The sequence below is a fragment of the Haematobia irritans genome, chromosome 3 (genome assembly GCF_050003625.1).
Source record: "Haematobia irritans isolate KBUSLIRL chromosome 3, ASM5000362v1, whole genome shotgun sequence".
Taxonomy (NCBI): Eukaryota; Metazoa; Arthropoda; class Insecta; order Diptera; family Muscidae; genus Haematobia; species Haematobia irritans.
In genome coordinates this window covers 167626756-167639490 of record NC_134399.1, presented here as the reverse complement: position 1 = coordinate 167639490, position 12735 = coordinate 167626756, and the positions used below count along the sequence as shown (strand labels likewise).

The 12735-nt window shown below is 34.7% G+C and overlaps 1 protein-coding gene across 4 annotated transcripts in view; it reads left to right on the top strand.

Annotated features, from left to right (window-relative positions):
- Fur2 (furin-like protease 2) overlaps window positions 1-12735 on the top strand; it is a 797201-nt gene that overhangs the window by 568456 nt on the left and 216010 nt on the right. For all 4 annotated transcript variants that reach the window (XM_075301234.1, XM_075301235.1, XM_075301232.1 and 1 more), the window contains one exon: window positions 9491-11372. In XM_075301234.1, the coding sequence (XP_075157349.1) occupies window positions 10050-11372 (1323 nt within the window). In that variant the 5' untranslated portion in view covers window positions 9491-10049. The remainder of the gene's footprint in view (window positions 1-9490; window positions 11373-12735) is intronic.

Sequence of the window (12735 nt, the reverse complement as noted above, 5' to 3'; positions counted from 1 at the left end):
TGCTTGAAAATATCTGCTACCTTTCCCCTTCCTTTTGCCGTATAAAACTCCAATAAAATTTGGCACACTTGACTATACTACTAATTGTACTCCTGGTGCAAAATTTCAACCAAATTGGGCTAAAACTCTGGCTTCTGGGCACATATAAGTCTATATCGGACGAAAGATATATATGAGAGCTATATCTCAATCTGAACCGATTTCAATCAAATTTGGCACACCTGACTATAGTACTTATTGTTCTCCTGGTGCCAAATTTCAAACAAATTAGGGTAAAACTCTGGCTTCTGGGGCCATATAAGTCCATATCGGGCGAACGATATATATGGGAGCTATATCTAAATCTGAACCGATTTCAATCAAATTTTGCACACTTCACCTCAGTAATGCTGGTGACATTTCTGGGGGTTTCAAAGCTTCTCTAAGTGGTTTCACTGCAATGTGGAACGCCGTTCGGACGTGTCCTTTTCAATGCGTTTAAGTCGTTTCCTATAGTGTACATTTACACGCCCAACACAAACGCCAGCTTAATGTGACTGAACCCTTCCATAGTTTTTAGCCCCAACTGGGACTGGTCCATATTAGAGGTGTGCACGTGACACGAAATTGTCGTGACTCACGAAAATTTTCGTGATTCGTGCGTGAGTCGTGAGTCACGCTCATGACAACAGCGTGAGTGTGCGTGAGCGTGATTAACAAACCAAAATGTCGTGCGTGAGTGTGAGTCACGAAAATAATATCTTCGTGAGTGTGCGTGAGTAACGAATTACACTCACGAAAATATTCCTTCTCACCAACATAAAACGCTTAAGAGTTAAGTTCAATTACAATTTTAGTGACACCTGGGAAGTTAAGAGTTTAATAAAAATCTCGATTTTAATAATGCTCATGTTTTCAGACACTTCGGTAATCATAAAATTATTCGTGAGTCACGATATTTTCCGTGAGTCACGATATTTTTCGTGAGTCACGGTATTTTTCGTGAGTCACAGCGTTTCCGTGCGTAAGTGTGCGTGAGTACAAATTTTCTTTTCGTGATTGTGCGTGAGCGTGAGTCCTACCAAAAAATATCGTGCGTGAGTGTGCGTGAGTATGATTTTTCAGTCGTGAGTGTGCGTGAGCGTGAGTAAATTATTACTCACGTGCACACCTCTAGTCCATATACACCAGGGACTAGTCCTGTACTGGTCTTGGATTTGAATTTTAATCTTTTTGGAACATCATCGTATTGTGTCTTCAACTTTTCATGATTTAAAGAATTTATCTTGTATCTTAAATTTAGTTTTATTTTCACATACATAGCCAAACTTATTTGGGTATATGTTTTGTATAGCATCAAAAACATCCTTGGTAAGAATTCTATGTCACGTTTTAATATTTATTTTATTGCTTGACCTTCACAATGCCATAAATGTTGGAGTTTCCGTTTATTTCTGGCTATTCATTGCTAATCAATAATTTATATCAAAAAAAAAGAATTTTTTTCTATTAGAACATAAATCATGTGCCATATATGGGTCATTTATGTTTATTTGTACATACAGTAAGAGACGAGAATTTCGATGACATCTCAAGGTCTAAATAAAATTGCCATTTTATTTGATGATTTATGGTCGATTTGTCAAATGAATGGAATAACCTAAAATGTGCTCCGTTTTTATGACACAAAAATGCAAATTCTTTTCATATTGACCTTGAATTGATTTTATTCTGAGAAAGGAATTTAGTAACGATACACAGATTTAGTGGAAAATGGAATTCATATTCATAATCATATTTCTTCCATTTTTAGAAGATGGAAGAAAAAAGCAGTATTTTTAAAGTATGCCATATAAAGAGGCGCCTATTAACACTCATCCATAATTTTTTATTCCACTAAACTGAAAACAAAGCACAGACAAAAAGAAAACTGTTTTATAGCAAGTATGAATTACCTCATGCGAAAATTTAACCCAGCAAAAACTTGGTAAGCACTAGTGATTCTTTCAGTAATACCGGTAATCAAAAAGTTACTACTTGCAGTACTACCTGGGATTTAAAAATAATAATTTACCTGTGTAGGCAAAAAGTGATTCTTTCTATTAATACCGGTAATCAAAATCATATCTTGAGGTTCGGGTTAGGCTCTACAGTGGGCACCGTTAATAGTAGCGATAAGTAATACCAAATTACATTTCTGAAAAAATTGCCTTTGTTTTCTAAAGTTGTATAGTACATAATTTATATTACAAAATAACATCATTGAATATATCCATGTCATGGAGCGTGGTATAGTGTGTTGGATTACAAAACAAAAGGGGAGAGTTCGCACTTTTTGGGTATCTTTATGATAAAGATATTATTTTTGGAGCGTTGGTATCCTTGCGAAAAAGTACTTTTTTTCGACTGCTGGTATGCTTGCACGGAAGTACTTTCCTCCAATGTTCTGCCCGTGTAAAAGTATTACTACTGATATATGTACGAGGAAGTTGTTACCAATTTGGCGCAGGCATACTTGTACTCATACCTGGTAATAGGAGTTTTTGCTGGGAACTAAATTATACTCACCATTTTGAAATGTCCACAAAGCGTTGTTACACCCTCTCGTAGAAGAAACAAGTATATACGGCCATAAGTTCGGCAAGGCCGAATCTTATGTATGCTCCACCATGGGTTGCGTAGAAACTTCTAAATACGAAAGACTATCATCCACAATCGAATTACTTGGGTTGTGGTATCTTAAAACTTCTTAACATCGTTTTCCAAATTGTGAGTTAGTCCATACGTGCTATATATTAGACAAAAAAGGTAAGTGTAGGTAAGTCTACAAATAATTACGAATCGATATGGACTTTTGCACGGTAAGTAGAAAGCCAGAATTGAAATATGGGGGTCGCTTATATGGGGACTATATACAATTATGAACTTGATATGAACCAATTTTTGTGTGATTGGGGATCGATTTATCTGAGTGCTATATATAACTATAGACCGATATGGACCTAGTTAGGCATGGCTGTTAACGACCATATACTAGCACAATGTACCAAATTTCAAATGAAATTTGCTCCTCCAAGAGGTTCCAAAACCAAATCTCGCGATCGGTTTATATGGGGGCTATATATGATTATAGACTGATATGGACCACTTTTGGCATGGTTGTTAAATATCATATACTACCACCACGTACCAAATTTCAATCAGATTGAATGAATTTTGCTTCTCCAAAAGGCACTGTAGGTCAAATGTGGGGATCGGTTTATATGGGGGCTATATATAATTATGGACCGCTTTCGATAAATTTTTGCATGGGTGTTTGAGGCCATATATTAACACCACGTACCAAATTACAACTGAATCAGATGAATTTTGGTCCTCCAAGAGGCTCCGGAGTTCAAATCTGGTGATTTTTGCATGTTCATTAGAGACCATATACTAACACCATGTACCAAACTGCAACCGGATTGGATGAAATATGCTTCTCTTAGAGGCTCCGCAAGTCAAATCGGGGGATCGGTTTATATGGGGGCAAGATATAATTGTGGACCGATGTGGACCAATTTTCGCATAGTTGTTAGAAATTTCAGCCGGATCGGATGACATTTGCTTCTCTTAGAGGGCCCGCAAGCCAAATTTGGGGGTCCGTTTATATGGGGGCTATACGTAAAAGTGAACCCATATGGCCCATTTGCAATACCATCCGACCTACATCAATAACAATAACTTGTGCAAAGTTTCAAGTCGATAATTTGTTTCGTTCGGAAGTTAGCGTGATTTCAAGAGACGGACGGACGGACATGCTCAGATCGACTCAGAATTTCACTACGACACAGAATATATATACTTTATGGGGTCTTAGATCAATATTTCGATGTGTTACAAATGGAATGACAATGTTAATATACCCCATCCTACGGTGGAGGGTATAAAAATTAAGTAAAAACAAGTATATACGGCCGTAAGTTCGGCCAGGCCGAAGCTTATGTACCCTCCATCATGGATTGCGTAGAAACTTCATCTAAACACTGCCATCCACAATCAAATTACTTAAGTTGCGGTAACGCTTGCCGATGGCAAGGTATCTTAAAACCTCCTAACACCATATTCAAAATTGTATGTAAGTCCATACGTGGTATATATTAAATCAAAAAAGATCGATCCAATACGTATATAATTCAGTTTGACAAAGTAGACATAAAATTTTGACAATATTTTCTACAGAAATAAAATTTTAACAAAATTTTCTATAGAAATAAAATTTCCACAACATTTTCTATAGAAATAAAAATTTTGACAAAATTTTCTATAGAAATAAAAATTTTGACAAAATTTTCTATAGAAATAAAAATTTTGACAAAATTTTCTATAGAAAGAAAATTTTGACAAAATTTTCTATAGAAATAAAATTTTAACAAAATGTTCTATAGAAATAAACTTTTGACAAAATTTTCTATAGAAATAAAATCTTGGTAGATTATTTTTGGCTCGAGTGGCAACCATGATTATGAACCGAATAAAATTTGAACAAAATTTTCTATAGAAATAAAATTTTGACAAAATTTTCTATAGAAATAAAATTTTGACAAAATTTTCTATAGAAATAAAATTTTGACAATGATGAAAATTTTATTATGAACCGAATAAAATTTTAACAAAATTTTCTCTAGAAATAAAATTTTGACAAAATTTTCTATAGAAATAAAATTTTGGTAGATTATTTTTGGCTCTAGTGGCAACCATGATTATGAACCGATATGGACCAATTTTGGTGTGATTGGACCAATTTTGGTATGGTTGTTAGCGACCATATACTACACCACGTGCCTAATTTGAACCGGATCGGATGAATTTTGCTCCTCCAAGAGGAGATCAAATCTGGAGAATCTTTTATATGGGGGCTGGATGAAATTTGCTTCTCTTGGAGACTTCGCAAGCCAAATATGGGGATCGGTTTATATGGGGGCTATATATAATTATGAACCGATGTGGACCAATTTTTGCACGGTTGTTAGAGACCATATACCAATATTATGTACCAAATTTCAGGCGGATCGGATGAAATTTGCTTCTCTTTGAGGCTCCGCAACCCAAATCTGGGGATCGGTTTATATGGGCGCCACATATAATTATGGACCGATGTGGACCAATTTGTGCACGGTTGTTAGAGACCATATACCAATACCATGTACCAAATTTCAGCCCGATCGGATGAAATTTGCTTCTCTTTGAGGCTCCGCAAGCCAAATCTGGGGATCGGTTTATATGGGGGCTATATATAATTATGGACCGATGTGGACCAATTTTTGCATGATTGTTAGAGACCATATACCAACACCATGTACCAAATTTCAGCCGGATCGGATGAAATATGCTTCTCTTAGAGGATCCACAAGCCAAATATGGGGATCGGTTTATATGGGGGCTATATATAATTAATTTTTGCATGGTTGTTAGAGACCATATACCAACGTCATGTACCAAATTTCAGCCGGATCGGATGAAATTTTCTTCTCTTTGAGGCTCCGCAAGCCAAATCTGGGGATCGGTTTATATGGGGACTATATATAATTATGGACCGATGTGGACCAATTTTTGCATGGTTGTTAGAGACCATATACCAACACCATATACCAAATTTCAGCCGGATCGAATGAAATATGCTTCTGTTAGAGGCTGCACAAGCCAAATCTGAGGGTCCCTTTATATGGGGGCTATACGTAAAAGTGGACCGATATGACCCATTTTCAACACCATCCGACCTACATCGATAGCAACTACTTGTGCCAAGTTTCAAGTCGATAGCTTGTTTCGTTCGGAAGTTAGCGTGATTTCAACAGACGGACGGACGGACGGACATGCTCAGATCGACTCAGAATTTCACCACGACCCAGAATATATATATATATACTTAGAGCAATATTTCGATGTGTTACAAACGGAATGACAAAGTTAATATACCCCCATCCTATGATGGAGGGTATAATAAAGAACAAGATCATTGGCGCGAAATCATCACCATTTTAACCATACACCCTCAAAAAAAATCGCTTCTTTAACATATGTTCCAAACATATTTTGCAGGAAGCACATATATTATTGGATACTGCCGAAACATTAATATGTTTGTTTTATGTGAACATATTATATGATTGGAAGCATTTTGAGCCCAAAAATATTATATGCTTGGAAGAATTTTTCCCAAAGACGATTGTGCTCTTTTCCTAACATACTCGTAATTTTCACTTCCACGAAATTTTTTAGTTCTTGGCACCTTTTTCTGTAATACAAATAATGTTGAAGAAATTATTCAGTTTATAAATTTTTTAAATTTTACCTTTCGCCTGCACGGAGAATCGAACCGAGGACAACACACTATCCACTGGGCTACGCAGTGTACCGAAAATGGTGCCAATCGGTCCATGTTTTGGTATAGCCCCCATATGGACCGATTTCCCGATTTTGCTTCTTCTATTTTCTATCCGATTTGCCTAAAATTGGAAATCTAGAGGTATTCTAGAACCATAAAGACGTGTGCCGAAAATGGGGTGTATCGGTTCATGTTTTGATGTAGCCCCCATATAGACCGATCGCCCATTTTACTTCTTGGGCTTCTAGAATCCGTAGTTTTTATCCAATTTGCCTGAAATTGGGAATCTAGAGGTATTCTAAGACCATAAAGACGTGTGCCGAAAATGGTGGGTATCGGTCCATGTTTTGATATAGCCCCCATATAGACCGATCTCCCGATTTTACTTCTTGGGCTTCTAGAGTCCGTAATTTTTACCCAATTTGCCTCAAATCGGAAATCTAGATAGGAAAATAAAGAGATGTGCCGAAAATGGTGAGTATCGGTCCATGTTTCGATATAGCCTCTTTATAGACCGATCTCCCGATTTTACTTCTTGGGCTTCTAGAATCCGTAGCTTTTATCCAATTTGCCTGAAATTTAAAATCTAGAGGTATTTTAGGACCATAAAGCGGTATGTTAAAAAATGATAAGTACCGGTCCATGTTTTGATATAGCTCCCATATAGACCGATCTCCCGATTTTACTTCTTTGGCTTCTAGAATCCGTAGCTTTTATCCAATTTGCCTGAAATTTGGAATCTAGAGGTATTCTAGAACTGTAAAGAGGTGTGCCGAAAATGGTGAGTATCGGTCCATGTTTTGATATAGCCTCCATATAGACCGATCTCCCGATTTTACTTCCTGGGCTTCTAGAATACGTAGTTTTTATCCAATTTGCCTGAAATTTGGAATCTACACCCTCAAAAAAAATCGCTTCTTTAACATATGTTCCAAACATATTTTGCAGGAAGCACATATATTATTGGATACTGCCGAAACATTAATATGTTTGTTTTATGTGCACATATAATATGTTTGGAAGCATTTTGAGCCCAAAAATATTATATGCTTTGAAGAATTTTTCCCAAAGACGATTGTGCTCATTCCCTAACATACTCGTAATTTTCACTTCCACGAAATTTTTTAGTTCTTGGCACCTTTTTCTATAATACAAATAATGTTGAAGAAATTATTCACTTTTATAAATTTGTTAAATTTTACCTTTCGCCTGCACGGAGAATCGAAGCGAGGACCATACAGTTTGTAAGCCAACACACTATCCACTGGGCTACGTAGCTGTTATAATCACCAGTAGATAATTATCGTTATAAATTTCATTTATATAGCATAGTTTGCAGCGCCCACAAGCCCATGCAAACATAACATTATTTAACAGAAACATACATTTGTTTGCCACGTGGAGCAGTGGTTAGCATGTCTGCCTTTCATGCAAAGGGTCGTGGGTTCAATCCCTGCTCCGAACGAACACTTTTTTTTAATTTAACTTAAAAACTTTAAAATTTGGAAGGAATTCAAAAACTCTAACAAAAGATGAACGTGGAGTCGAGTATAATATATAAATAATTTTATAATACAAACATAAATTTATTTAGGCGTGAACAGTTTTTTACTAGCATTTAAAACCATCGCTCTAAAATGCCTTTTATTTTTCTTTAATAATTCATTTTAAAGAAAATAAACTTTTTAAATTGTTTTAGCCGCAAAACTCGAACTTAATGCCCGCTTTTATATTTGAAGGTGTGCGTAAACTCCTCGTGGACTGCTTATTAATAAAGAGGAACTAAACTTTGTTTTTATACATTTTACTGTTTAATTTTCCACTATTTCCTCCTTTTTTTATTTTATTGTCCTAACTCTAGAAAGAGTATAGTGCCCTTTCGTTATTTTTCTGAAGACCTCTGATTTCTTTTGACGAACCAAGAAAAAAATTGTGCCCATAATGCCGAAATGATAAACAAAACACATGTCCACACATATATAAAATGCTGCTCTCAAGGCGAAAACATATGCTGTTTGTTTTTCAAATGTCTATTCTCTTGGTTCCGAATGTCCATTCTCTTTATTCAAATTAAATAATATTTAAACTTATTTTAATATTTAATATTTAAAACAGTTTTCCGAAACAACATACAAGTGGTTTCACAGACAATGTTCTCTTTTGATTCTTTTGCTGTGTTATGTTGATATATTTCGTCAACTCTCCCGGTTTCCATCTCTATTTCTTTCTCTATACTCTCTCTCTCTCTCTCTCTGTCGCTTGGAATAAAATATCACAACATATGTATGTTTAGTCGAAATTTGTAAATTTATATATGTTTGCATTCACACATATGATTTTTATGAAACATTCATGCCCCAAACATAATACATTCTAACATATTAATATAGATGTCCCAAACATTTTATGTTAGTTTAGGAACATTACATGTTTGCACTTAAATATATTGTGTTTTAAAATTGTGCCCGAAACACATTTTATTTATATCGGAACATATGAAAAACATATTTTTCTAACAGTGTAGTGAAGTTCATTCTTACCATTATTGGGAATCATACAAAAATGTTCTTTTACGTTAGTTTATTTTTTGAATATTGAATTTATGTGTACGGTCTTTGAACTTTATACCCATATTTAGTTCTTAAAATGTTTGTGAAAAATGGACTGTGGGAAATTTCGAAAAAAAATAAAATTTACCTAAATACAAACAAATAATTTTTTTTGCAATAAAAATGTATTAAAATTAGCGTTAGTTTAACTTCGGATTTTTTTTCAGTATCTTAAAAATAAGGAGTAAGATTGAAAAACTTGTACCCAGTTAACTCCGCCATTATTATGTCTAATTTTGCTAAATATACCAGATTTTAAATTAATTTAGTTTTCTATTTAGTTTTCTTAGTTGACCTTTGGAATTTTATAATTATTGGAATTGTTCTATTGGCTTCAGGTCATGATAAATAAAAAATGCTGGTGTAATTACTTTTCATTGTTTTATTATTGAAATATTGCTATTTCGGATATTTCGATACACCTTCGGTGATCATCTTCAGCGAAATATTATCTATAATTCTTATATAAATTCTTTAAATATTTCAAAAAATATAGTTTTTTACTGATTATTTCCTTTCGCTCTTCTCTTTCCAGCATGATGACGTTCTAAACTAAAAATCTCCTTAAATCAAAATCTCTAGGAAAATCTCAATTTTCAAAAAAAAAAAATAAACATCATCCACTATCCCTGTTTCGGACAATTTTAATCCTTAAAATCAGCACGCATGTGGTCCCAAAAAGCTGACATCAAATTAATGAGACCATTTTCAAATTCCAACAACATCAACAACTTAATATCACATATGAAAAACAAACGAAATTTCTTAAGATTTGATTAGAAATTCAATATCCCTTTTACTATAAAACCCCATCAGCATCACCACCATCATCACGTTCTGGAAAAAGCACCAACAATCGAATCTAGTCTCTCTCTCTCTCGCGCTCTCTATCACACTCTCTTGTTGCTTGCTATAGAAAGTCACAAAGCAATACAATATCCTTAGCAATTTCCTTAGTACGGCTGCTATAGCATTTGTGGAAATTTATTCACCGGTTTTTACACAACGGAGACCATCATTCGTCAAAATAGAATCCTCCTGGGCCTTTCCCCAAACCCCTCCAACCATAATTTAACCCAGAAATCAATTCAGCTATGAATTTATATCATAATCCAAACAATGATGATGAATGTGACAATTCAATATCATCTCAATATGGAGTTGTCGTCGTCGTCAACAACACCATCAACAACATTGAAGATGACAAACACATTTGCCAACAGGAAACGGAAATGCTTACAACTACAAATGTGAACTCCAAAAATGGCAAACTTCTAACACAGAATAGTTGCAAACCGGAATATAATCAAAAGGGAATAGGGGAAACAGATATGAGTTGGTGGCCCCAGCAAACATTTCCACAAGTAGAAAATAAAGGAGGTGGTGCAGAAGGAGGTGGTGGTATTCACAACGATGAGCATATGGATGAAATGACTACATCAGCGAATAGATGCTGTCCGAAAATGTCATTTGATTGCAATACCTACCCGGAAGAAAGTATAACGGATAAGCAAACGGCGGTAGTGGTCACAACCAGGGTAACAATATCAAATTTCCATCAAACTCAAAAATGGCGTCAAAGACCCCGGGGGCGGCATTTGAACAGCAACACCAGCACCAACAGCAGCAATAGCAATATTTGCAGTATCAGCAACACTAGTAGCCCAACGAAACCAGTGATATGGAATCTATTCAATTTTGGCCAACTCTACTCACATCGTCGTCATCATCAGCATCATCACCGTCGACCACAAGCATTAGCCAAGACCCAAACTTCCCCATCCCCATCAGCAACAACAGCAACACTCACCCAATGGTGTAAATATATCCTAGTGATGCTTGTGATATTGCCTTGCATATTAGCCACTCCCAGTCAAGAGCTGCAACATCTAAGCCAGAAAAATGCATTGCCTTCTCAGCATGACAGCATGAAACAACCATCGAAGACCACCACAAATAGTTGGAATGCCGCCACCGCCGCCGCCGATACCACCTCATCCACCGTCGTCGTCAATAGAGGAATATCAGAAACAGAAAATAGTCAACATGTAAATACTAGCAATAATTATCTCCAAAACCAAAACCAGTTGAGCTCGAAATCTACTCCCAACCACGACAATGACCTCTATAATATAACCGGAAATAATGTGAATGCTACCAATGCTGCTGTTAAGATAATCCTTAACGATTATCATGATGCCTTCTCACAAATAATCAATAATGAAAATGAGCAATTGCAACAGCATGGACAAGAATATTTAACAGAACTCCATAATGATTTGTTGGATAGTTTCCGTGGTACTCATAGTTTGCCACGACGACCTTTGTATACGAATGAGTTTGCTGTTCATATACCAGCTGGTCCCGAAATTGCCGATATAATTGCTGACAAGTATGGTTTTACCAATATGGGTCAGGTAAGTCTAAATACCATATTCCAAATGAGAAAAAAAATTCAATTGAATTTCGTTGGGAAAGAGTATTTTGAAAATGTTTCAAACAGAGTGAGATCAAAATGTGAAGAAAGCGGATTGGGAAAGTTTTAAAAGGTATTTATTATTTTCTTCGTTTGCTGGAATAATATACATGGTACCTGATACGAAACACTAACACATTCACACCTGTATGACTGTCAAGCTAAAGAGGTGTTATTTTGATTACCCGATAATTCGGTAATTGCCACTTTACGCCATTTTCGACTTTTAAAAAACCTGGATATGTCGCCTTTTTAATTTTTTGTAAAATTTGACATAGTTGCTTTTTGGAATTTTCGACCTTTTTAAAATTGAGAAAAAGTGTTCAAAATTACAGTATGTTAAGGTATCAATAGCATCCGTAATTTGAAAAGTATCCAATATAAAAATTTCCTAAAAGAATTGAATTAAACAAGGAACAAGTTTCATCCATATCGGACGAAAATTGCCCTTGCAAGAGGTTCTGCAAGTCAAATTTGGATGTCGGTTTATATGGCGGCTATAAATAAAAGTTGTCCGATATGGTTTATCTAACCTAGTCTAATAATAGTTACCTGTACCTTCAAATTGATAGTTTTTTTCGTCCGGATTTTAGCGTGATTTTACCAGTTGAACGGATAGCTTAATGGATGGGCATCGCTAGGTCGACTCAGAATTTCACCACGATCAACAATAAATACTTTATGAGTTCCGAGCACGGTTGACACAGTTGATAGAATTCTACCAAAAATGGAACATTTTTCACTGTTTGGTAGAATTCTTGATGTTTTGGTAGATTTTGCGAAACATTCCTCTCCAACTAGGAGGATTTTTTACAAAATTTTCTTTAGAAATAAAATTTTGACAAAATTTTCCATAGAAATAAAATTTTTAAAAAATTTTAACAACATTTTCTATGGAAATAATATTTTGACAAAATTTTCTATGGTAATAATATTTTGACACAATGTTCTATGGAAATAAAATTTTTGTCAAAATTTTCTATAAAAATAAAATTTTGACAAAATTTTCTATAGAAAAAAAATTTTGACAAAATTTTCTATAAAAGTAAAATTTAGACAAAATTTTCTATAGAAATAAAACTTTCACAAAATTTTCTGTAGAAATAAAATTTTGACAAAATTTTCTATAAAAATAAAATTTTGACAAAATTTTCTATAGAAATAAAATTTTGACTAAATTTTCTATAGAAATAAAATTTTCACAAAATTTTCTATAGAAATAAAATTTTCATAAAATTTTCTATAGAAATAAATATTTCACAAAATTTTCTATAGAAATAAAATTTTCACAAAATTTTCGATAT